At 34.5% G+C, this 27,867-nt stretch overlaps 1 protein-coding gene across 1 annotated transcript; it reads left to right on the plus strand.

The window, feature by feature from the left end:
• On the plus strand, positions 1–27,804 carry LOC118271251 (probable cytochrome P450 49a1). The gene is made up of 13 exons (XM_050696043.1): positions 1–144; positions 3,030–3,157; positions 4,486–4,659; positions 21,872–22,037; positions 22,507–22,596; positions 22,960–23,076; positions 23,284–23,360; positions 23,497–23,692; positions 24,276–24,423; positions 24,944–25,107; positions 25,375–25,453; positions 25,938–26,141; positions 26,824–27,804. Exons 2-13 carry the CDS (start codon positions 3,046–3,048, stop codon positions 26,929–26,931), a joined length of 1,635 nt encoding a protein of 544 aa, XP_050552000.1. The 5' UTR covers positions 1–144; positions 3,030–3,045; the 3' UTR covers positions 26,932–27,804.
• The last annotated feature ends 63 nt before the right edge of the window (positions 27,805–27,867 follow it).

Below are 27,867 nucleotides of genomic sequence, written 5' to 3' on the forward strand. Positions count from 1 at the left end.
TGTTCAAGGAAGCTCAGTCGACGTTCAACTTGCTAGGGGTATAGAGGGGGTCAGTAGAGTTCATGCTATTGTTACTGATTACGTGTCAAAGTGTGTGTCAAGTGTGTCACTGATAACGAACTTTTTGGATTTGTTTTTGCAAAGGTATGATTTTTTTTTGGAATGTGTGATGTTTGTGTATTGGAAATGATGGGTTTGGGATGTGCAAAGGTTAATTGCCGGTGTTTTTGATTATGTTTTATTTATGGTGAACTGTTTTTATTTTGTATCACCTTTTGCAGTTTGAGGTATTGTTTATACATGTTTTTTTTTTTCACGATTTGAATTATTGCTTTAAATGTAGAGAATTATAAAAATGGAAGTTCTATGTGTTAGGCTAAGTTTTGTAATTAATTAATTATATTATATGATGAAAGGTTTGCCTTTTCAAAATTGTATTGTTTGTAAATAATCCAAAGATTATAATTATATTTTTATAACTAAATGGAACAGCATAATTGGTTGACCAATTAAAATAGATTAATCTGTTTTCTTTTAAAACATTTTTGCGTGATAATTATTTTTTAGTACATTGCTATGTTAGGTATTTTGTAATTATATTGTCAGATCTCACATGATAATTAATCATCTAGAATATTAGACCTGTCAATAAGAAAGAAATACATATTATGAAAGTTGATTTTCAAAAATTCATACTTTTCATAATACTTATGTTAATATAAATGTCAACTTTTATATGAATAAAAATAAAATATATAATTAATGAACTGAAATATATTCATGCAAATTATATACATATGTAGGTGGTAATGTCTGCAATTTCTAAAAATAAACCATAGTCACCTTGATAGATAGGTCTAGCTAATTTTGCTATAATTAATTGTTTGACCTCACCTCAAACATTAGAATATAACCTAACGCCTCTTTACATCTCCATAGCTATCAAACTTAAACAAGTTTCATATAAAATAGATGAATAACTAACATTTTTTTTATAAAAAGGGAACAGCCTTCAATTTTCTTTACCACTTCATTTTTTAATTCAGGTAATATGTATCCTAAAACCTTCTCCTAAGTCTAAATGCTGTACAAATATAATACTATGCTGAAAACTACATCAAAATCGGGTCAGCCATAAGCAAGACAATACATATATCCAGGTCAAACTGAGAATCTTCATTATTTTTTTAATTCGGTTAAAAATAATTATTATATAAATGATATTTATTTTTACACGTCAATCTCTTAAATAACTAGATGAGGCCGGCATTTGAGAAGAAAATATGCCGAAGGAAGCTCAGAGGTCATAGTCTCCTTCTATTATTTATTCTGTGTCGTTCGAAATCTCGAATTAAAAGGTTACTTTTAATGAGCATTCAAAATAAATAATCTAAATGTATAAACATTACTTCAGACTCTAGACAACCTTGTTTACTGAAAGGTCACAAAAATATTCACACGATCATGGCTATCTTCTTAAAATGCATTAACTAACATTGTAATAGTAACTATAAATAATGTCTGCATCAATTACTTTTAAATGGTCTTCATATTGCTCACGATTTTCACGTTTTATTTAAATGCCCCCGCTGTGTTTAGATTGAGTGAAGGTTTTCATAGTAGGTAGTATCATAAAGATTATAAATATTACAACTAGCTGTTACCTGCAGCTTCACTAGTGGTGTTGAAATACAGAGGTATTATTCTCCAGCCAGCCTATATTACTCCTTTTTTTTCTTGTTGACGGGAGGAAACCTTCAAAAGGCGCCTAGCTTTTTGGGGAAAAAAACTAGGGAGTGTGGGATTTTTACCGCACTAAAACCTCCCCGGTGGCCACCATCTGCACCTAAAGGAGGCACCGGGCCCTCTTAGTAGACCAACCCCGGAGCCCCCGTGGTGCAACGCCTGTTATGGCACTTCCCTATGGAGACCTATATGTCATCCTTATACCTCTCTGTGTAAGCCTATATTACTCCTGGCAGGTTACCAGAGCTTCAGGTCGTATCAGGAGCAGGAACGGAGTCGTTTTAGTCAGTAACAGTGAAATACTTCCTCTCGTCTCTTAAATCTTTGGTGAAACAACACACAGGTGACCAAATCTCAAATTCAAGTAAAGATTTACGATATCAAGCATGACACTTCGCAGTTGACTGCCCTTACGAATACCATACTGATAAATCCAGTACTTAAAAATAAGTTGGGTTTTCCTTCCCGACGCTATTACTCCAGAACGCATGAACTGATTTCCACGGTTTTGCATTCGTTGGAAAGGTCTCGGGCTCCGTGAGGTTTATAGCAAAGAAAATTCTGGAAAATTTTCAAGAGAAAAGCGGGAAAACAGGGAAATCATTGGTGGCGAAACAGAGTTCACCGTGTTTGCTAGTATTATATAATAATACATACATGTAATAGAAGTACTAATAAATAAATGTGATATATTACCACGGAAAGTATTATAAACGTGTTGGTGTCTGCGCGTCAAACACCAGTTTATTACTAAAGTAAAAGTTTAGTAATAAATAAACGAATATAAGTATTTTACACATAAATTGTACTTACTTTTACATTGTTGTTTGGCTTATGTAGTGATATGTTTATATTTATTTAATGGTGGTGATTTTAGTAAAGCTACTTAGAGCATTTTTTATGGTATAAGCCGGTAAACGAGCCGATGAAACACCTGATAGTAAGCAATCGAAACTCCAGAGGGGCTAGAAGTGCATTGCAAACCTTTTAGGGGTTAGGAATTTAGGGGTTAGGAAGTGTTGTTAGGGAATCGGGGATTGAGAAGGGGGTTAATTGGGTCTCCGGTAACATCACTGTTTCTCATTTCATAATACAAATGTTGATCGATTGGAATTGGATTTTAGAGAAAGCCTTAACCGCAGACTCCTTGTTATAGCTTACAGCATAGCAAACAGCTGAAAAAAACCTCACATGACCCAGGAATTTAATCAGAGACTAATCGACATATGAGGCGGTTTACCAAGGTAATTTTATTTAATGATAATATTTCTTTTTTGTTTCAGAGCTAAATAATAAATAATGAGGGGTCGAATCAGCGTAGTAAAATGGCCGCTGCGAAACGTCAGTGCCGCTCGATTGATAACGACTAGTACACAAAACACTAAACCGACCGAGAGTGCGTTAGAAATCAGTAAGTATCTAATATTTATGGATTTCCTTTACTTGATTTATTGCAATTGTCGCTTTTTGCTACCCAGATGTATGGTTTCCGCGACTATTTAACAGCAATGCGGTTGATTTCAGTATCTAAAATCTCAGTTTTTACATAAAATCTATGTGTAATTGGTCGACATAGAATTTTAGATTAGAAACTAGCCCATTGAGAAATGATTGGTGATTTTTAGTTAAAATAAGAAAAAAATTTAAAGTTTGAATTGTTGCCAATAACTCTTATGTATACACTAGACTTTAAGAACGTTATTAATACTAGAACTTTCAAGAAAATTGCGTTAAAACATTAGAATACAACGATGATTACAGACTGATACTAAATAAATATTAGAAGTTTAGTGATAGTAATACACTACACAGAAAATTCACCCTTATAGACAATAACTAGAAGTACACTAAAACATCCTTCTTTATAGGGACATTTTTTCCTAATGTTGAAACTAAAATCGCGTACAACTCTTGCGCAAACTTCACGGCGTGTGAGCGTGTAGGTAATAGTGTTTCCACCAGTAATTAGATCTAGATATTTAAGGTTGCATGGTGATGTAAACTAGATAAACTTAGATAACTTAAAATTATAGTATCTAATGTCTTATAATAAAGAAAGTACTTTAATTATCGTGTTATTAGAGTTCAAAGTTGCTAGCCGCATTTTATGCTGCTGTTAAAAGCGTTTAAAAAGATTTTACACAGCCAAAGCGCAATACATTATCTGACAACTAGTATTTGAAGTTAGACCTTCAAAATTACTATAGAGGATTTTTATAGAGTTGCATATACTCTGAACTCTTAGTACAAGTTTGCTTTACGTTTAACGAAAACGAAATGAGAGCGCGTTCGGCGCTCTGATTGGCCGGCTCCAATGAACTAACCAATCACAGTATCGAATGCGCTCTCGTTTCGATCTCGTTAAACGTAAAGCAAATTCGTACTGAGGCCCCAATGCGTATATTGTATTTAACTGTGAGAACAGTTTCGTGAGAAGGTCTTGTTTAAATAAGAATTTAATTTTTGCTTATCAATCACAGTCGGCCTCGAGCGCCAATTTGCGAGCCGTTTTTTTAATGTTTGAAATCATTTTTATTACATCTATAACAAATCTAGATAACACTATTATCTAAGAAAACAATCTGATTACGGTACAAATTTTGGGAACAAAGCCGTTCAGTCATTTCTTTACACTATAGCATAGTAACAGAAAAAATACTCACGATACACGATTTTCAAAGCCGGTTTAAGGCATTCATCATTACTTTCATAAAACCCATTAAGATGTACTCGTTACAGGTCAAAAACCAGTTCAAACATGTCCGGTAAAAGGATTTCGCGCGAGATCCACTCATGCGGCGATCGACACTTCCATATTTGACATGGCTCCGTCGGTAAAATCGTGGGATGAAGTACCTGGACCACGCCCATTACCGTTCTTAGGCAACACTTGGCGGTTCACACCTTATATCGGTAAGTTTTTTTTTATGTATATTGAGTACTTACTACGGTACTGTGTATTAAATTGATTAATGTTCGAGGAGGTTGGTCGACTAATTTCAACACGATAGGGGCTCATAATTATCTATAATGTAGGTGTATTAAATTTATTAATGTTCGAGTAGGCTACTCGACTAATTTCAACACGACAGGAGCTCATAATTATATACAGGTAGAGTAAGCAAATAAGAATTCATTAAAAGTTTTTTTATGATCGAAAATATCTCGAACATAAGACTATGTATTATTATATTTAAGGCATTATTGGTATTGCTTATTTTACATGATCAATTTTTGTTCAAACATTTCGCGCATAGCTGTAAAATACGGAGCTGTTTATCTATTTATGGTATTAGAGACTTAGACATTCATGACTTTAGTACAACACATGGACCAACGCTTGCGTTGTGTTTCGTTATGCGAGTGAGGTTACTGGAGGTCTAATTACCATACCATTCCCAATCTTCCCGATCCCCAATTCCCTGAAAACCCTTAAATTCCTTACCCCAAAAGGCCGGCAACGCACTTGTAACGCCTCTGATGTTTTCGGGTGTCCATGGGCGGCAATGATTGCTCACCATCAGGTGATTCGTCTGCTCGTTTACCGGCTTATACCATAAAAACATACATAAACTATACATAGATAGATTAGACGTAGATAGAAGTAAACGTACTAAGCGGAGGTAGTTTACAACAAAAAACATCTCAACAAACGTGTGTTCTCTAGTGTTATACATTACTTAGAAATCTGTTTCAATGCACTAAGGCACAAAAAGTGCAGTTTCACACCTAACATTATGATCTCCATTTCCCTAATAACATAAAAGAATGGGAGCTCATCTTACACTGGCTGGTGACTTAAGAGAAATGACATGATGTTCTCGCCTAAATAAAAAAAAAAATGAAACTTTCATGTTACGAGAAACAATGTAACTTTTTCTTTTGTCTTACGTAATCATGTTTGTATTGACTACAGAAGTCATAGTTGACTGACTGACTGACTGAACGGTTGGCAAAGTGTAGCGGGTTAGATTCCCGCATGGAGCTCTTTGTGTGATCCACAAATTGTTGTTTCGGGCCTGAGTGTCATGTGTATGTGAACTTGTATGTTTGTAAACGCACCCATGACACAGGAGAAAATCCTAGTGTGGGGCAACGTTTAAAAAACAATAGTGTCGAGTGATGTTCTGGCCCTGGATTTGCAGATATCTGCAATATCTGCAAAAATGTCACCGTATAGTTCCATTCTAATTTAATATTATATTTAGTGTATCTTAAATATTTTTAAACTGACGAGGTCGTAGCTTCCTAATCAAGGTTCTGAAACTATTTAGTATATTATTATTTTTAACATTTACATATAATATTGTTTATACATCATTTACACTTGAATTGCTCCTCTGGCATTGAAGTTTAAGAATATTATAATTTATTTTACGAATATTCATTACTGATTGACGACAATGACATTTGATATATTAGTTTTAATAAAAAGTAATGTTACCAAATTAGTTAAATTTATAGAAGAATAGTATTTCCGTAATATCGTACTTAATGTTATTAATTGTTTCCTTTTTTCTGAATGGTTGGTCAAACAAAGAGTGAACTCAAGAAAAAGTAATATTTTTTTGAGTGGCGAAAACACCCAAATACTTCTCTCACCTTGGACGAGGCGAAAGGGAGTGTCAGACTCTTATCTCTGACTAGAATCTACACCGTTTCTACTCCTGCTTTACGAGCCGAAGCCCCAGTAACCCGGTTAGGTCATCCGCAGCTCCGGATCAGGCGTCAGCCCCTCTTCTAGATTCCGTATTACTGTGCTATTTCGAAAAACCGAAAAAAGAATTAAAAACATATTGTACGATATAGTAACCCACGAAACCTCACACCACCGCGTTCAACCACTACCAATGAGCCAGTATTTAACCAGTAACAAGTTCAAAATGTACTCTGCATTTCACATTACCATTCACCTCAAGTAAATTTAAAAGTTATCTTTCTGTCGGTCCATTTGTGTTTAATATCGCATTCACAAGCCACGCATGCGCAGAACCGTTCCACGAAATTAGTGTGTGTTCCTTTAAAATACCGTTCCGTTGAACCTGAGTAGGTAGTGCAGTGCAAATTGCATACTACTGAATGCAGGTACGAAAAGTTAAGAAGATTGTTGGGTCATAAGTGATTATTGCTTTTTCATGGTATTATTATTTAAAAGGTTTGACTACACGGTTGGTACAGTGACGGGGCAACTGACTGCCACGCAACGTGTAGCGGGTTTGATTCCCACATGAAGTAACTCTTTGTAAGATCCACATATTGTTGTTCGGGGTCTGGGTGTGATGTGCATATGAAATTGTATTTTTCTATGCGCACCTACGACTCAGGAGTAAAACAGTGGAGAGCAACGTTTAAAAGAAAAGGTACGACTTTGAACGGATAGATAGAGTTGCAGATGATTAAATGTATACGACTAATTTTTAACATATTAAGACTTCCAAGTACTTAGAGGATGAGCTCTGCTCAATTCAGAAATCAAACTCAACACAGATACAGTAGATTTACGTACAAATACGCCTTTTACCACTCAACTAACGCTAAAGAGGCAATTTTTCTACATACAAACTCACAAAAACAAAGATAAACAAAAGAAAAACATGCATCTGGAAGCGATTACCAATGCCCATCAAATAATAATAATAAGTGTTACGAAAGCGACTATTACATAGTAATTAACATATTACGTATACAAACGTGGCCAGTTGATACCACCTCAAAACCTTGACTGTCTACCGCCCAGTGTGTTAATCTGTTGACCATGAACTAGTAAACTTGACGTTATACGGAACATCGGTTAATTTTAGCTGGTTCTAGAATGGCATTTCTAGTTTTAGAGTATCTTTGTATGTTGTTATGTAATGGTGATTGATGTCATGCTTTTTATTCCTTGGTGGGGTTGATTTATATCATGTAAAAGGGGGTTATTTATTTTATTTTACACTTTCGGAAAACTTACAGCTAACAACTTAAGATAATTAAAAAACAATAACTTAATGATGGCCAATTACAAGCTTATCTTATCTTTACCAAACTGGCTTTACGTTTAGGGTTAATTCATGGTACGTATTAATAGGTCCTAAATCTATTATTAAAAATCTTTTTTACGGGATAGACCGGCAAACGAGCAGAACGAGCAGACGGTTCACCTAGTTTTAAGCAATCGGTGCCGCCAATGGACAGCAAACACTTTTAGAACCTTTAGTTAAATGCCATAGGCTGGGTAGGGAGATATTGGGCCTTTGGTAACCTCACTCACACGGTGAAATAAGTACAACAAAAACGTTGTTTCACGTCGGTTTTTATTTAGGCAGTGGTATCACACTGGTTCAAACTTAGTTTATTTCTGAATTGTTTAATATTTGCATTGAACTTATAATTACCATAATCACCATAAGCATATTTAATAAGCAAACATTGATCTCATTAAACAACAGCAGCAATCTTAAGAAATACAAAAGTACCATAAGTATAAATAAAAAATATTTCTCAACCAATCCCAATGGAATTTATGTCACAAAGTTATTCATTTTATTATATGTAGGTATAATATTACTTCTATTATCATATTGTAATAAAATTTATAACATAACAGAATGTTGACAAATATTTTTGATATGTTTCGCAATGGCGATAGAGTACAAAATGCGTTGACGACCGCACCTGTTTTGGGCTTAGGTTGGATAGATGTGCGAGGTAAAATCATACCAGTTTAATCTTTATCTACAAAGATCTGACCAGAGGCGGTAATTAGGCACGCCTTTTTTATGGTATGGTAAACGAGCAGACGGATGGTAAGCAATCGTCGCCGCCCATGGACACCAGAAACACCAGAGGAGTTACAAGTGCGTTGCCGGACTTTTAGGGTAGGAATTTCTGGATTGCTAGGGGATCGGGATTGGGATGGGGGTAACTGGGCCTCCGGCTCCGGCACCTTCACTCACACAACGAAACACAACGCACGTCGGTTTTCGCTGAGGCCGTGGTATCACTCCTGTCGAGCCGACCCATTCGTGCCGAAGTATGGCTCACCCATACTTAAAACTTCTACTGGTCTTTAGTAAAGTCAGATATCAGTTACTGGTTATCGTAGCACAGCAAGCAAGGACACCCAATTACAAGGTGGACGGACGACCTGACAAAGGCCACTGAGAATTGGGCGATTCTCCAATAAAATCACAAAAGTTAACAATTCTGCCGATTGAAATACAAAATTTGGTTTCCATAAATTAAGCTGTATTATTCTCAACATATCCAATAAAAATAAGGATGAGAATAAACCACCACAATGCTCAATAATGCAAGAGAATAATGATTTGTTAAATAAAAGTTAAAGTTTTCTCTCAACCGGCTGATGTAGAGATTTCGGGGGAGGCCTATGTTTACCAGGGATATGTGATAATGTATTCAGATGTAATCTTTAAGTACGTGTATTGTATACTGTTTCTACCTTTAGGTGCCCACTTAAATGATTCTTCCGTACGTTTGTGTTCCGTTAGAGCTGTTACCTCAAAAACTACTTATCCGATTTACGTGAGTTTTTTATTTAACAACTTAACTGTCCAATGAGTCACATATGAGTCACGGAGAACTTTTGGAATAAGTTCAAGAGTCACAGGTGACTCATTTCTTTATACAACTTTGGCACATACTTTTGTTATGAGCGTGAAGTAATATTATAATTATAATTACGTGAACGTATCGCAAAAAACCTAACCTACATGATAACAAAATAAAATTTCGCAAATTTTTGTATCTTTGGTATCAGGTCAAAAAAGAATAGCCGATGGTCGTAGGGTAGTGGTAATTTGTATTGTATAGGGACAGTGAAGTTGTTAAATAGAATTGTCTGTTTTGTTTATTAGATGTAGTACAGGTTTTCCTAGCCAGATGTTTTGTTTTTTTTAAATGGATGCATTTGTACTATCTACCACTCAATTATTTCGAGACTATTATTAATAAGTTTTATTTAAAACCCAACGACATGTCATTATCTGGACGTTAACTATTACGATGCAAGTGATAGCACACACGAATCTTCAATAATTACGCTATAATAAGCCATCTGTCCATTGTTTTAGGTTTCATAACTGCGCGCACGCATGCGGCATAACAATTTTCTTTAATATCGCTACTATTATGAAATTTATCTAGGACAAGGTCGGGTTTTGAATCTTCGTGCACGTTAACAATGCATTTGTCTCATTCTAATGACAATATGATGAAATGAAAGATTATATTATGGGTAATTTATGGTTTTATAAAACATACTAGCTACTACCGCCGTTTCGCCCGCAGCTTGGCTCCTACAAACCCAAATGTGATATTTATATTGACATGACAAAACTGGATGAACAATAAATTGACCTGTCAAAAATGGAACCAGTAGAATTCTAAGATTAGTGCGTTAAAACAAATAAATAAACTCTTTAGTTTTATATGTTAGGTAGTATGTTAATATGTATAGATTATTGTGTCTGAAGACTGTTAAGAGGCTGGTGAGTGACAAATCCTCCTTCTTTCCTTGGAAAACATTGCTGAAGCTGTGGGTGAAAACCAACTTTTACTAAGCATAAAATAGTAATATTTTTTCATACAGTCGTGAGCAAAAAAGAAAGTCATTGCGCGTAATTTGCAATAGTAAATTGTGGCGCGACGTAATTTGTCATTATGCAGTATCCAATGTTTATTTTATGTACATTTGCAAACGATACTTCTGACGTAGTAGTTAATAATATAATAGGACAATGATAGATGTGAATAAAAAAGTCCTTGAATGTTATTAGTGGTTATATCATTACTACTTAATGAAGCAGGACATGACTGTATACGATTTTGGGTTTAAAAATATTTTGATTTTAAGTAGTTTCAATTAATTATTACATATTAACTTCTGCCAGCGGCTTCGCTCATGTTCCCATGCTATTCGATCGCGTTCTAAACTACAATTTACCCCTGTTCGAAATTTCATATCGATCCCTTCAGCCATTTTGACGTGACGGAGAAACAAACAAGCAAACATACAAACTTTCACATCTATACATATAATAAAATCGTAGAAAAGTGCTGTCTGTACATTGAAAATAAAAATAAAAAAAATTGCAGGGGTTATTGTTATGTCGATGTCGAACCCAAAAATGTAATTAACTTTTTTTTGTCTGTTTGTCTGTTTGTCTGTTTGTCTGTTTGTCTGTTCGTCTGTGCGCGCTAATCTCAGAAACGGCTGATCCGAGTTGGATGCGGTTTTCACGAATATATTGTGGGATGCTTAAATTTACATTTAGGGTTTGTTTCATGTCAATCGGTTCATAAATAAAAAAGTTATGTCAAATTAAAGAATCACGTCGAACATTCTATGCTTATACCATTAATCTCCGCAACTATTTGACGGATTTGGTTGAAATTTGGTACAGATATAGTTTAGAACCTTAGAAAGGACATAGATATATTTTTATTTCAAAAATCAAAAAATAAAAATAAGAAATAAATTATTTATAAATAATTCTATGTCGATCGTTACACGACTTCGGTTCATGTTATTGTTTTAATTTATCGAAAAAAAGTAAATAAATAGTAAAAAGGTATAAAAAAAATAATATCAATATAATAAAACATTTAGTACAAAGAAAATGCTCTAACGGAGTATAGATAATTCTATGTCGATCGTTACACGACTTCGGTTCATGTTATTGTTTTAATTCATCGAAAAAAAGTAAATAAATAGTAAAAAGGTATGAAAAAAATAATATCAATATAATTAAACTTTTAGTACAAAGAAAATGCCCGAACGGAGTATAAATAAATAATCCAAGTTGTCTTTATCCTCGATAGATGGCGTTGGGATCGAAATAGATCGCGCTATGGTTTCGTTACATTCATTTGGTTGGGTATCGGCCGAGCGCTTCGGTACTATCGTAGAAAAAGTGTATTATCAGTCGTATGATTATTTATCTGTAGTGGTCCTGCTGTTTCGTATATTCTAAATTGGTTTCGTTGTATTTGTCAATTAATAAGTTTATTTGTTGGGTTTTCCTGGTTTTTTGGTTAAACTATTTAACGTAGGTTTAGTTTGATATCGATTATTAGTAGTTACTGTAGTTAGTTTTTTTAATAAAATTGTAAGTCTAATTTTTTTTCATTAGATTAGATTTAAGTCGTTTCTTTTAAATTATTTAGTTTAAGCTTGGTTATTATAGCATAGAGGATAGGTTGTAATATAGTTTCTTTTTTAATTGTTATAAATTCGTAATTCGTAGCTTTCTTTAGTTTTAAGTTAGTTTAAGTCCGTTTTTAAACTATTTTTTCAATGCCCTAAGTGAGTATACATCTATTAAATTCAAACGCAGAGCTCATTATGTTGATTTTTGAAGAGTTCCCTGGAATATCTTCCACATCTCATTTTTGAAGAGATCCCGCGAGATCGGGAACTATGTGGTTAAAACCAAAAATTTGCCGGAAGTCACTATTCCATGCGAACGAAGTCGCGGGCAAAAGCTATTGAAAATAAAAATAAAAAAAATAGCAGGGGTTATTGTTATGTCGATGTCGAACCCAAAAATGTAATTAACTTTTTTTTTGTCTGTTTGTCTGTTTGTCTGTTCGTCTGTTCGTCTGTGCGCGCTAATCTCAGAAACGGCTGATCCGAGTTGGATGCGGTTTTCACGAATATATTGTGGGATGCTTAAATTTACATTTAGTGTTTGTTTCATGTCAATCGGTTCATAAATAAAAAAGTTATGTCAAATTAAAGAATCACGTCGAACATTCTATGCTTATACCATTAATCTCCGCAACTATTTGACGGATTTGGTTGAAATTTGGTACAGATATAGTTTAGAACCTTAGAAAGGACATAGATATATTTTTATTTCAAAAATCAAAAAATAAAAATAAGAAATAAATTATTTATAAATAATTCTATGTCGATCGTTACACGACTTCGGTTTATGTTATTGTTTTAATTTATCGAAAAAAAGTAAATAAATAGTAAAAAGGTATGAAAAAAATAATATCAATATAATAAAACATTTAGTACAAAGAAAATGCTCTAACGGAGTATAGATAATTCTATGTCGATCGTTACACGACTTCGGTTCATGTTATTGTTTTAATTCATCGAAAAAAAGTAAATAAATAGTAAAAAGGTATGAAAAAAATAATATCAATATAATTAAACTTTTAGTACAAAGAAAATGCCCGAACGGAGTATAAATAAATAATCCAAGTTGTCTTTATCCTCGATAGATGGCGTTGGGATCGAAATAGATCGCGCTATGGTTTCGTTAAATTCATTTGGTTGGGTATCGGCCGAGCGCTTCGGTACTATCGTAGAAAAAGTGTATTATCAGTCGTATGATTATTTGTCTGTAGTGGTCCTGCTGTTTCGTATATTCTAAATTTTATTGGTTTCGTTGTATTTGTCAATTAATAAGTTTATTTGTTGGGTTTTCCTGGTTTTTTGGTTAAACTATTTAACGTAGGTTTAGTTTGATATCGATTATTAGTAGTTACTGTAGTTAGTTTTTTTAATAAAATTGTAAGTCTAATTTTTTTTTTAATTAGATTAGATTTAAGTCGTTTCTTTTAAATTATTTAGTTTAAGCTTGGTTATTATAGCATAGAGGATAGGTTGTAATATAGTTTCTTTTTTAATTGTTATAAATTCGTAATTCGTAGTTTTCTTTAGTTTTAAGTTAGTTTAAGTCCGTTTTTAAACTATTTTTTCAATGCCCTAAGTGAGTATACATCTATTAAATTCAAACGCAGAGCTCATTATGTTGATTTTTGAAGAGTTCCCTGGAATATCTTCCACATCTCATTTTTGAAGAGATCCCGCGAGATCGGGAACTATGTGGTTAAAACCAAAAATTTGCCGGAAGTCACTATTCCACGCGAACGAAGTCGCGGGCAAAAGCTAGTTTATAATATAATATGTTGAAGGAGTAGATAGGATTGATATGTGAATTCAAACATCGTAAAATAATGGTTGTATAGTAACTGTAACAGCATAGTATAATGTACTATCTTGTCATCACCCCTACTCTTCCTGTGTCCTGTATATAGGGGTCGACTGTAGGACAACGTATTTAAGAGAGACTGGGCAGCACTGCTCTTATATTGGAGAGGTCCATTGTCCAGCAGTAGATTGTCATAGGCTGCTGATGTTGAATTCGAATTTTATATTAGCCTGAGTAGTGGTTAGTGGTAAATGTGAAGTGAAACAAGCCATAATGGCCGGTAATAGGCGCAGGTTCCGGAATTACTCGCTACACGCAACGGTCTTCCTTCCTTGTGCAATCGCGGCGATGTTTTAGTACGATGACCAAGTAATTTAATGGTTGTGGAGACAAATCATAATTTTTTCCAAAGTCTGAGCAGAACTGGTAGTACGAGAGCTATTATGAACCTTTGTGTTATATCTTTCACATTCACATCATCACATTAACAGCCTATAAGTGGCCACTGCTAACTAAATGCCTCTTCTCACACGGAGGTTTGAGCATTAATCACCACGCAAGCTCAATGCGAGTTGGCGATCTCAACCTTGTAATTATAAATTATAAACCTAGCTTTCTTCACGATATTTTCCTTCACCGTTATTACGACAATATAACACGTTAATATTAGGCCAGTTACACATTATCGATCCATATGAAAAGGAATCTGCTACCAAATACTGGACAGGATTCCAGCCCGAAAACAGTGAAATCGACCTAATGACACTTTACCACACAGCGAAGTTAGTCAACCTTTTAGGGCTCATAAAATGTCGCGGCACTGCCAATTAAAGGTGCTACCTTCAATAAAAACTGGAAACGAGTTAACTAATTAGAAAGCTTGTCCAGAAGGACTGGTATTGCAAACCCTTGATTAGAAAATGTTGATCTGGAACTTTAATTTGATGTTTGATTTCTAAACAGATTGAAAACAGTTGTGGTGAACCGCTGATTATAGAAATGATAACGCGAATTCTTACTATTGTCAGCATAAAACTATACAAGCGCCCCTAGTGGTAAGAAGTAGAAATATTTTTAGTAAAAATTTTAACTTACGCTTTTCATTTGTTGTTCAGAGGTTGTTGGAGATGCATAGAGGTGTATTTAGAGTATATTTTTTTAGTGTTGATAAGTCTGCGTTTGGCCACCAACCCGTTGACTGCCAGAACGGCGAAGCGAAGATGTGGCCGAAGATGGAGCACACAGACTTAAAAAGTACCTATTCACTCTGACATTGAAAAGACCCGGGTCGTATTTCTCAGGAAAAATAGAACTTATAGACTACAGTAATAATTGGGTCTGACTGTCAAACCCAATACATAAATTTATTTTTATAATAGTAATAATTGATGCATCTGCTATAAATAAATTGCATTTTATTATAATCAGTGTTCACCTTGACCGATATTGCAAATTATTAAAGTGATTTTGAGATGAAGCGTCAAGGATATCCCGTTGAAGTGAGAACAATGGACACTTTACTCGTAACCACTTTGATGAACGCAAAGCATTATAAAGCAATTTTGATAACTATTTAGTTCCTTTAAGGTTCATTGTTGAACAATTTTTTATTATTTTTAACATTTATTGTAGTTTGCGGTTTAAATTTAAAAAGTTGACTGTATATTATGCATCGTAAATTCAGTACATCGTCGTATCGTACAGTTGTCCAGAGCCGCGGCGAACTTAAGGGGTTGCCGGGGCTTCGTTTTAAAAGCAGGAGTAGGAATGGGGTGATTTTTAATCAGTATTTTTTTTTTCATATACCTTATGTATGTTTATTACTTTTAATCAGTGCAAATAAACTGTGTTTCTTTCTTTATTCAGTAAGGTTGTGGCGACGGATGACGACATCCGTTGATTTTGCTCGTCGATAGTCTATGAGCGACTTCTGTCATCTGTCACTTGTCATGTCGCCATAAGAGACTGGCACGCCATCTCGCCTTACCTAAGGAGGGAGGAGTCATTGGCTGTTTTCCCTCCTCAAAAAAGCCTATCGTAACGTATCGTAGTACTACAGGTATCCATCTTTCTCAGACAAGTTTCTTAACCAGTATGGGTTTCAATACAAGTTTTCTCCTAACTTGACGAACTAGGGGAAAGGTTGGTCTGCACTAGGTTTTCTAAACTGGAATCACTAGTCGTGCCCTTTAGTATTAAGCGTGACTGATTAAAGAAAATTTTCTCTCTGAGATGATGGAAAGATCCTATCGTAATACCTTGTGTTTTTTCTATAGTGTTAGGCTTGAAAAGCAGGAGTAGGAACGTGGTGCTCATTTTTCCCTTGCTCACAGCGAGAACCGACATTGGATGATTTTCACTCCTTAAAAAAATCTAACTTAATCTAACAAATGATCGTCGTAGCCTAAACACATCTATATATATATAAATCAATTGCTATTCCTTTGTCTCGCTAAAACTCGAGAACGGCTGAACGGATTTATCTTATCTTGGTCTTGAATTATTCGTAGAGGTCTAGGGAAGGTTTAAAAGGTGAGAAAATATCAAATAATTGACGGAAAAGCCCTAAAAACAGCCCTTTTCTTTATCCCATACAAACGTTTTCTAACTAATACGTAGAGTCAATTTGAGCTTTATTGCTATTGGATAAAGTTCATTGTTGGATAAATGCTATTGGATACTAAAAAACAAATGCTATTGAATAAGACTTGGAGCACAGAATCCCTACTAATATTATAAATGCGAAAGTAACTCTGTCTGTCTGTGTGCTTTCAAGCCTAAACCAGTGAACCGATTTTGATGGAATTTAGTACTGAGATAGAATAGACCTTGATACTTTTTATTGCAAAAAAATAGCGGAGAATGGGTAAAAATAAGGGATAAATGGTCATATGGAAATTCGTCATTTTAAAAGCTGTAACAGTAAAACTTTGTATTTAGATACTTAATGAGGAACGAAAGAACATGGTCTACTTTTTATTGCAAAAAAATAGGGGAGAGTGGGTAAAAATAGGGGATGAATAGTCATATGGAAATTCGTCATTTTTAAAGTTGTAACAGTAAAATTTTGTATTTAGACACTTAATGAGGAGCGAAAGAACATAGGCTACTTTTTAATAAAAAGGGTAGAAGGCATAGTATTTTTAATAGAGGAGATTAATGTTTACTTGAAAATTCGTCATTTTCGTTAATACGTTGTCTGTGGCTTCACTCGCGTTCGATTCTTATTTAAATACACATATACTTATTTAAATCGCCAATATCCCTACTACCATACTAATGTTATGAATGCGAAAGTAATCCTGTTTGTGTTGAGGTTACGCTTGCACGAATGTTTTTTTTTTTGGAATATAACAACGAAACAATGTATTTTTTTATTGATAGGCAATATATAGGAAATTAAAGGATAATAATATAGATAACCTTGGCTACTTTTCATCATGATTATAAAATGATGAATCGGCGGTCGTGGTTTCTTTGGAATACATATCTTTAAAAATGCTAACAGCAACATATTCTCAAGTAATTCACATTTTAGATGACATACGGCAGCATTTTGACCACTAACACCACTACGCGGACGAAGTCGCGGGCAAAAGCTAGATTCGATAAATTTTCATTTGTACATGTCAAATATTTGTTGTTTCTAAATTCAAATTCTGTAAATAATAATTGACATTTATGCATAAACTATGAAAAGGGTGAATAAACAATTGTCTGTATTTTTTTTAATCTATTGAAAATGTTGAAAATTGCATTAAGCATTAATAGAAATTCCTCAAATATTAATTATGCGTGCGTTCAGAAATAATGACAAATTATCAACAGTTACGCGTGTGTTCAGAAATTTATTTTGTGTAAATTAAAGTTTCTATTCACGTTTTCGAACAAACGATGCTCTTTCAATATAGTCTATTGGTGTGAATGACACTGAAATTCGTATTGCGCGTTTTTTAAAATATGCAAAATTAAATGTATATTTTTCAATATTTCTGAGAGATTATCTTAATATTTCTTCGAGTTTTAAAGACTAAGAAGATTTTTATTTGCTAATAAGTGTTTGTTAATCAAGGTAAGTTCACATCTTCATTATTGATTTTTAGTAACTTTTGGTGACTACACAATACTACAATTTGGTATACACGGTTATGCAGAAAATGTATGAGAGCTTTTTATTTTCAGTTGGAATTTCGTTTTTAACAATGCTACCAACCAGACGTACAAGCTTAGGCCGCAGAACTCGAAATACGGCAAGTCAAAGAAATATAAGAGCAAATCAAACTGATGAGCAACGCGAAGCGCGAAATGAACTTGAACTGAATCGATATCAAGATAGAAATGTTGTGTTTAATCCCCACAAAGCTGCATTCAGTTATAATGTGGCAATTGATTACAGTTCAGAGCAAATTGTTGCTATTGGACTAATGAACATTGTGTGTCCACATTGGGATTGAAATTAAAAAATGAAGCCCCTGGATTGTGTTGCGCCAGCGGCCAAGTCAAATTGACGCCATTGGTACCGCCACCAGAGCCACTACATTCATTGGTTCATTTTTTGACTCATATCCAGCAGTACAATAATTGCTTTCAAATGACATCATTTGGGGCAACAAAAGTTATACGAGACAATTTTTTGCCTACTTTTAGCAAGTAAGTATCATGGCAAACGTTTTTTTTTAGTTTTAAAACCATGTAGCTGGTGCAAAATATGTCGAGTCAGTGATGTGTTTATTTTGTAAACAATAAATCAAATACATAATAATAGTCTATAATCCGAAGACTTAATCAGCAACATTTATAACATGTTGTATTTTATAGTGGCATGAGCAAGATGTTCTTGGTAAACTAAAGCTGCCGTGGAAGGCTGTTTAATGTCGAGGTTAAAAGTAGTTTTAATTTGAAATGATGTAAAGTATTGTGGCAGTATTTTGCGAGCCACATGGTGGTACAATTTGCTATACAACTACCTGTATACATATTTATATTCTTGCAGATTCAGGGATTCAAATATATCATCAAACAGGTTCCTTATTGCCAGTGCCTGTTGAAGACTATACATTTTTGCAAATATATTTTATGGACAATTCAGCAAGAGAAGTCGTTGCGCACACAACAACTCAGTAAAGAAATCCATTGTGATGAACAACTTCAAACATTTTTCCTTCAACACAATAAATTAGTTGCATTAGACCGATGCATTAGACATTCACAAATGCATTAGATCGCATGCCATCAGATAATCACAAAATTGTCATCAGAGCCGATAAGGCGCCTGCAGGACAGTGAAATGATTGAATCCTATGAAATAAACACTATTATGAAAATATATTTTGTTTTTTTTTTAAATTAGTAAAGTCCTTTTCAGGTATAGTGAGATCAGGAAATTATGGATTCATTTTTATATGGAGGATATTTATAGATTCCAATTCAAATTGAATAGGGACTCATACATAACTCAGCTATACAAAATAAAGTAGAGCATCATTGCTACGCGAAAGCGGTACGAAGTTCGCTGGGTCAGCTAGTATACTTATAAAGATGTATCACGAGCTCGTCGTAGTCTAAACACAGCTGTAACGGCAGATGTATCATTGATGTGAGCGCATTGCTGACCATGTAGAAATTTTTTGACGCCTTAGATGATGACAATTCCCTCTCTTGTAAATAGCTCCTTTGGTGTTACAGGTGTTTGACTCGTTTGCCATCCATTTCCCATAAAAAGAGTTTTGAAGCCATTTTACTGCTACCAGATCACTGCATAGTGGTGATTAGACAAAGTTTCTCTTTGTACTTTAGATGTAATAACAGACAATCGTGGCCACAGATGATGATGTATTAGCACCAAACAAATCTGCTTTTTAAGTAAATATATTCGTAATTGTTGTTTTTCCTATAGTTTTGTTCTTTGTGAAAGTTGTTCATAGCTCTTTGTTAATGCAGTAGATGTATATTAAAAAATATGAAATGTTCGTTATGAGTGCATACAAATTCAAACTGGTAGCCAAATATGTACTCAAAGAAAGTGCAAATTAATAATTCCGTGTTCATAATTATGTATTTAGGTTGTATGTGATGTTTTTTGTATATTTACTAATGAATTCTGTTGTGTGTCACCACGATGCTTGACATTTGTATTCAATTTGATGATAGGATCAGGATATTTACCATATTATTTGACATAGAATCTTCTTTTCTACTATAAAGCGGTAAACGAGGAGACGGATCACTTGATGGTAAGCAATCGCCGCCGCCCATGGACTCCCGAAACACCAGAGGCGTTACAAGTGCGTTGCCGGGGTTGTCATTGGGTGTTAGGAATTTAAGGGTTGTTAGGGAATCTGGGATTGGGAAGATTGGGGTAACTGGGCCTTCGGTAACCTCACTCACACAACGAATAACAACGCAAGTTGTTTCACGTTAGTTTTCTGTGAGGCCACTATCACTTCGGTCGAGCCGGCTCATTCGTGCCGAAGCATGGCTCTCCCACACTTAAAATGATCCCCAGACTTATAAATTTTACGGACAGTATCAAATTAGCTCCATCATAAATAATGCAATTAATGAAATTTTTATGAATTACTTCCTCAACATTATTGCACTAATCATAAAATGTATTATGAACATATAATTTATAGTGTTGGAAGATTAAACAAAGTACCTACAAATAAGATTAGAAACAATTGCAAATCAAAAGTCTAAATTCGAAAATTCAAACACGTTCCAAATCGTTCTTAACAACCGAATCGAAATTAGTGTAACGATTAATCGATAAAACGAGAAACGATGATCTTAGAACTCTCACTTTCTTAGGGAGAGGTCGCCACTGACCGAGTATTTTGAAAGTGAAACTGCAGGGAACGGGAATTCGCGTGAACACGGTTCTCGATTCTACCATAGTGTAGTTACGATTCATTTCTCTTCTCGATTAATCGGTTTCGAAAAAGGGAGAAGTAATATTTGGAATGTTTATTTATTCATGTACATTGTGCAGTGTACCGGTTTCTCTGAAGTTTCTGGGTCATTTCTTTTTTGGTTTTTGGTAAATGTAGCCCTCGGTGTGGGTCCTCAGAATGTACTTAATTGGCTGCAAGTAACGTGTTGTGATTTACATTACAGTTAGTTGATTAAAGAAATAAATGGCTTTAATTAGACTAGCGGTCGTGTAGTGATGGATTTTTAACCGCAATTTACCTAATTAAAACTTCTCAACAGTGATTTTATTTTTGCCCACCCTTAGGAGAATAAATGTCATTATGTTACAAATATCAGCATCGGCGTCATAATCTGGGGATATAGTACCTGGTAAGCCCGTTAGGTAGTCCGGAGCTCTGGTGGTTCCGAAAGTAATGTATCGAATTGACATTTATTTTTCAATATCCGAAGGTTTATCTACTAGCTTCCTCATATTTAAAAGGATAAGATGAAGGAATAAGGTAAGATTTCGCATTATAGCTACAGAAAAAAAATCTTGATATGGGAAAAATGAGTAAACATATAAATCTAATAAGTATTTACTCACAGTACATTCATGTTCAATTGTACATCGTAACAAAGTTTGCGTGATTGAATGTGCGGGTAACAAATTCAAGTTAGGTTAGTATAAGTACTTACATACATACCCACATTGCGTTTATTGATGCAAGTATCAATTAATTACGTTGGTAATTAAGGACAAACATGTTTTATATTGGTTTCTTTTTTATTGTTTATACGTCGAAAACCGAATTAATATTAATAATCCATTAATTCTAGCAGTTACTAGGACAATGACGAAGACATTACAATCTTATTAATTAAAGTGAACACATTGTGTGAACCTTGACCTTTCTGTAGCAATATGTTTCATGCTAAATGGGCAAAATATGGGAATTTGGTATCATTCCACTTTCAGTAACGAGATAGTAATTTAATTCCAAATCAAAATCAAGTCACTTTAATGCATTCATAGTGTACAGTGTGGTCTACAATTTTAATGCAGTAATATGTCCCAACTATGGGTCCTTTTGGGCACCGCAAAAGTCAAAATTTCAGAACCACGAAAAAAGTGTCTTAACAGGTTAAACGGAATTCAACGCAAACGCACGGGGGTTACGTTAGCGGAGGTTTAGACTTAAACTTTTTTCTATTGACAATGGGCAGATAAATGCTTAAAAATATATTTTTTTCTATTACAGGAGGATATTCAGTAGAGCACATAGACAAAGTGTGTCTGTCTTTGCGAGCTGAGTATGGGAACTGCGTGAAGGTGACCGGTCTGCTCGGGAGACCTGATATGCTGTTCGTCTTCGATGCCAGTGAAGTGGAAAGGGTGTTCAGAGGTGAAGACGCGGCGCCGCATAGGTAAGGAGTAAATTGGCAAAGTAAAGTAGAGTATTTATTGATGGACTAGCTTTTGCCCGCGACTTCATCCGAGTGGAATGATGACTTCTGTTTTTATATATATTATATGTGTAGATTCATTTACTGCTTATTGATTTAAAAAATATTTTAGCTAAAAGCAGCAATTTTAACGGATGGTTAAATGAATATCATGTCTTTTGATCTCAGTAAGGATAAGTAGCTAAGTCCACCAGCTATTATAGGCGGGTATAGGTGAGTGAATCTATACCCTGGGCATAATTTTAGTTATGTTATGTTAAATCAATTTTTTTTTAGTTTGGCAGATCCAGGAATCCGTAACTTCTCGTTTGATAGTCACGCTTATGACCACTTCATCAACAAGGCGATTGAGTCATTAGATTCGTTTACAGGAAGACTTCATTTGTTTAATTATGTTTTGTTTATTTAATAGTCGTTTTCTTACTTTCAGACCATCAATGCCTTCTTTGAACTACTACAAACACACTCTGAGGAAAGACTTCTTTGGTGCAGAAGAAAACTGTGCGGGTGTTATTGCAGTGTAAGTTAACATAATACACAGTTATTGCAAAGATCTAAACTATTTGTATGTGATTTTTTAAAATTCATCATATCAAGTTAAATTTCAGAATGTTGCCACCTTGATTTTGCTATTTTTTCATAAACATATTTTATTTCATGTTTGTACTGTAACAATTATTACTTTTGTTTGTATTGCATTTTTGGTGCATCGAGCCGGTGCTTAAAAAAATATTTTTCTTTCTCTCTTTCTTTCTTTTTTAAATGAACTAAAGCTGGAGTAGTTTGCTTCATAATTTTACTTTTCCTTTGTTTCTATTTCTATCTGAAATCCGTGCTTCGTTTTTTTAAATAAAATACAGAAGATATGAATGTTTATTTTCAGTCATGGTGATTCCTGGTCTGCTTTCCGAACCAAAGTATCTCGGGTGGCGTTGAGCGCTGGGGCAGCAGCTCAGTACACGGTGCCCGTCGCTGAAGTAGCTGAAGCTTTCGTCCAAAGGTATGACAATATTGGTTCATTCAAAATTTGTATCATACTCGGCAGAGGGCTCCCAAAAATAACAGTTTCTTATAAGGTGAATTTGAGACCAAACTATTTTAAAACACTACTATTTTAAAATGATTGGTTTTTCTACATACATACTTACCTATCTACGTAGAAGGTTAAAATTAGTAATGGTACTTATAACAATATACTATTTTTCAGAGTACGACAAATAAGGGATGAGAATTCAGAAACGCCGGGCGATTTCCTGAATGAAGTCCACAAATGGTCTTTGGAGTGTGAGTATTGTGATTTTAAGTTATTGTAATAACACTCAAATACTCTAACTTATTTCCCCTATGCTTGTACAGGGTTTCTTGTAAAAAGGTCTTTATATAAACATATTTATCAACGTATTCCTAAATTTAATTTCAGCCCTAGGATTAATAGCTCTGGACACAAGACTCAATTGCTTCGACGCGTCAGAAGACTCAGAGAGTATGCGCTTAATTCACGCCGTACAGACGTTCTTCCTAAGTGTGGGTGAACTCGAACTGCGCGCCCCCTGGTGGAGATTATACCCAACTAAGATGTTCAGACAATATGTTGAGGCTTTGGATACGATCCTTAGGTAAGGCATAATAAAATATCCTATCACCCAATACAAAGTATCTTATTACTCAAGTCAGTTCATACTCTGTCAATATACCGGATTTCATCAAAATCCGCTCAGTAGTTTCAACGTGATTGACGGACAAACATCCAAACCTCTAAACAAACAAACTTTCACATTCCGATACCTTAATTGACAAACCAGTTAACTCCTTATGAGCAATTTTTCAGGAGACACTTAAAACTTTATCATACTTTTGTTACTCACGAATGTGGAGTTGGCAGGTTAGCCAACTCCACATTTCCACAAACCTGTCAATTAAGGTATCGATTTATAATAGTATTCTAAGTGTGATTAAGTAATATTTCCGGAGCTGCGGACAACGTAACAGGTTACCAAGGCTCCGGCTCAAAGCAGAAGAAGGAACGGGGTGGCTTTTAGTCAGTACGAGTCTGACACGCTCTCCCGCCTCACCCAAGGCGGGAAAAGTCATTAGAAGATATTCTTCCTCAAAAAAAGTGTGATTAATAATTTAATGCTTCCTACTTCATTTCATTATATTGATAATACTCTAATCATGTCGTATCTTTGCACTTTCCAGCGTAACTCTCAGACACGTGGAGAAGGCGCTAAAGGAATGCGAAGCTAATGGCAGCAGTAAGTCACTGCTGCAGGATCTCGTCACAGCAGCTGGGCCAAGAGTGGCAGCGGTAGCGGCACTAGACCTGTTCCTAGTAGGAATTGACACAGTGAGTTAACACACCCATATTATGAGCAAACGTTATTTATGGAGTGAAACAACGCCAATACCCAAATAGCAAATAACAAATAGCCTTGAAATTCCTAATCCCGTAGGCCCAGCAATTTGTACTATTTATAATATTTTATTATTTATTTTAATAACTTTATAATTATGCATGTTATAGAATTATAAAATAAAATTGTGACATGACTTTAAGTTGAGCAAGTTATGGCGCCTACTGTAAATATTATAGCAACTCAACAGTTTCAAAAAGTAAGGAGTTTGTCAGGCGCATACTCATTTGTATAGAGATCAAGATTATAATGACTTTACTTTCAATTGCGTAGACATGTTGCTGATTGCCACAACATTTAGGACATTCTTTACAACCTATTACCTAATTTGAGCTGTAGAATTTTTTTAGACCCTCTTAGTTCAAGTCCAATGAATGTGCAGTGCAAATATATTTGGAAATGCATGTATCATTAGAAAATGTTGTAAGTAAATAATTATGTTTCTTATTACAGACATCAAACGCAGTAGCTTCAATTCTATATCAGCTATCTTTAAGGCCCTCGGTACAAGAAAGGTTGTACGAAGAAATTACCAAAGTTCTTCAAGGCAGACCAATGAAACCAGGAGATGTGAATCAGATGCCGTACCTGAAGGCGTGCGTTAAAGAAGTTATGAGGTTAGTCACAATTTCACTGATATTTTGTAATATAAAAATATTATAAATCATAAAAATAAAGGCCCAACTAAGCTGATTTTTTGTAATATAAAAACTGGTACCGTCCATTTGAAGAAAGTAATATTTGGGTTGTTTCAAATAGAAGCAAAAGGTGGAATTTGGCGCTACTTTGCTTGCTGATGGGGTCAACTATATTAAAATATGATTAAGAATAAAATAATAGTATTTTAATGAGATTGTTAAATTAAAGTTCTGAAATCATTTTAGGATGTACCCTGTTGTCATTGGTAATGGACGGCAGCTGACGAAGGATACTGTCATCTGTGGATATAATATACCAAAGGGGGTAAGTGTAGAGATTTTGTAACAAAACCAAATTTTAAACCTTATAATTATTCGTTGTTGAAATACCAGCAATATGGGTCAACTAATAAAGATGATATTGGAAATAACATAATATTAAGACCTTGAAAAAATAATAGACATGTGTATATTTGAGACCCAATAAATAAACCACCAATTTTGCCAATTGTTAGTCAAAGTCAAAGCGCTTTTGCAACTAAGTGTAAAGATGATGGTCACATAATTATTATAGTGCTTAAGACTTAGTAGTTAACCAAATTAATCAACTATTTTTCTTATGTTACTTGGTTTCCACAAGTTAACTCTTTGACGATAAACTCGATTAGTTTCAAGCCACTCTAGAGACTAATATTCGTGAGCAGCATTCTACGTCATGTGTTAAGTTACATGAGTAAGCCAAAAAACATGATAATTATTTTAGTCCCACAAAAGTTATAATTCAACCACTTTTCTTTTTAAATCCGCAGACTCAAGTAATATTCCAACATTACGTGATGGGGAACAGTGACGACTACTTCTCAAATGCGTCAGAGTTTAAACCAGAGAGATGGATGACCAGGTCTCCGGCGCAGAAACATCATGCCTTCGCCTCTTTACCATTCGGCTACGGCAAACGAATGTGTCTTGGTAGAAGATTTGCTGAGTTGGAAATACATACTGTCATTTGTAAGGTCAGTACATTTTTGAGGTCGAAATAAACCGCAATTCGCCTTGGTAAGTGATGATGTTAACCTACGATTAAGCACGTCTGCCGATAAACATTACCATTCACTCTAGAGCTTTGAAGACACCCAGGTTACACCATCAGGAAACAAGACTGATAAATAGTAGCCTACTAGTTATATAGTTCGCACTAGGAAGCTTGAAGCGAACCCGCAAAAAAGTAATATTTAGCTGATGGGGAAAATACAATTATTAATAATGTTAATATAGATTCTAAAGACTAGGAGAACCACACTTAGCTGCGGAGAACCGTAAGTGTTATGGGGCTCAGGCTCAAAGGTTGTTTTTAGTCAGTAAGAGTCTGGTTTGACTCTCTCTTTTGCCTAATCTAGGGTGAAAGTTGTCTTTCAATTGATTTTAATAAAAAATTATTGATAATTTACAGTACTTCTGATATCCCTGAAGGGGTATTAGCAAGAACATGGTACGGCATTGAGAGCTATACGGTAATTATATTTAGGTCAAGTCCTATTTAAGATGAACATCAAGATAATTATCAACCGGGATATATCTCCTGTTTTTAGATAACACGCTTTTGCAGTCCGAACAACGAAATTGACAATTGATATATTTTGTCTCAATATCACATTAGATAAAAACTTATATAAAATAAAAATTCCTATTTTCCAGATGATACAAGCCTTCAAAATGGAGTATCACCACGAGCCAATGGACTATCACATTCATCCAATGTACACGCCGAATGGACCAATCAGAATAAAAATGACGGATCGGTAGATTTACCGCTTGTATATAACTTAGTGTTAGCATTGTAATGGTCTAGGAATGCTAAAAGCAAACTGGATTTAAAGCTCAATTATATAGTTGCAATAAAATTGTATTATAATTCTCGTGAGACATATTATTGTTAAATTTATTGTGTTCAACACGCGGCCCTTGGAAGCACGACGTTCGTCGCGTCTGCATGAATATGAGCCCCTAAGGTGGCTAGAAACTTGTCGACTTGCTTCGGCAAACTGTTACACAAGCTGTTAAACACAATTATTAATATAATAATTGTCTTACAGCCGTACTCAGAGTTATTGAATGGTTACTTAACCCAGTCCTTAGCAATTGTTTTCGATACAAAATCGTTAGTAAGAAATAGTGTAAGTAATTATTAAATGACTCTGAGTGTGGCTGTTAGTGTTTTAGTCTTAGGGACTGTTTCACAATATTATATCTAGATTTGTATCAGACAAAGAATTGTATGAACTATCTATCATATAAGTCTATTGGATATTTGAATGAAGGTGGTGAAACAGACGCTTAGGGCACTTCATAAACGACATTGTGTTTGTGTCTATACTAAATATTTTTTATCTATTATGGTATTATTAGTGTGGATGTAAAACTGTAAGTTCTACCTATGTTAATTCACATTTTACTTGGCATTAACTTATTATTGTATACACAAAAATAAATTTTATCTGATTATTAGTATCTACTACTACCAAAAACATCATTTTAATATGTCTTTTAGGTGATCTTGTGTTCGTTAAGTTACCATTTCAATTATGTGTAACATAATTATGTAAATATTGTTATTATATTAGATACATATAGTTGGGAAATAATTATGTTGTGTTTTGTAAATAAAATGTCTTTCATATTTTTTTTTGTTTTAATGGTTGCCTGTTTTATGTTTTAAAATGTGGGTGCCTCTAACAATGT

Source organism: Spodoptera frugiperda, chromosome 9, assembly GCF_023101765.2.
Source record: "Spodoptera frugiperda isolate SF20-4 chromosome 9, AGI-APGP_CSIRO_Sfru_2.0, whole genome shotgun sequence".
In the NCBI taxonomy this organism is placed as follows: domain Eukaryota; kingdom Metazoa; phylum Arthropoda; class Insecta; order Lepidoptera; family Noctuidae; genus Spodoptera; species Spodoptera frugiperda.

Coding starts and splice junctions, on each gene's coding strand:
- LOC118271251 (XM_050696043.1), top strand. CDS start 3,046: ATGAGGGGTCGAATCAGCGTAGTAAAATGGCCGCTGCGAAACGTCAGT. Junction 3,158..4,485: donor CGAGAGTGCGTTAGAAATCA/GTAAGTATCTAA, acceptor TACTCGTTACAG/GTCAAAAACCAGTTCAAACA. Junction 22,597..22,959: donor TGTGCGGGTGTTATTGCAGT/GTAAGTTAACAT, acceptor GTTTATTTTCAG/TCATGGTGATTCCTGGTCTG.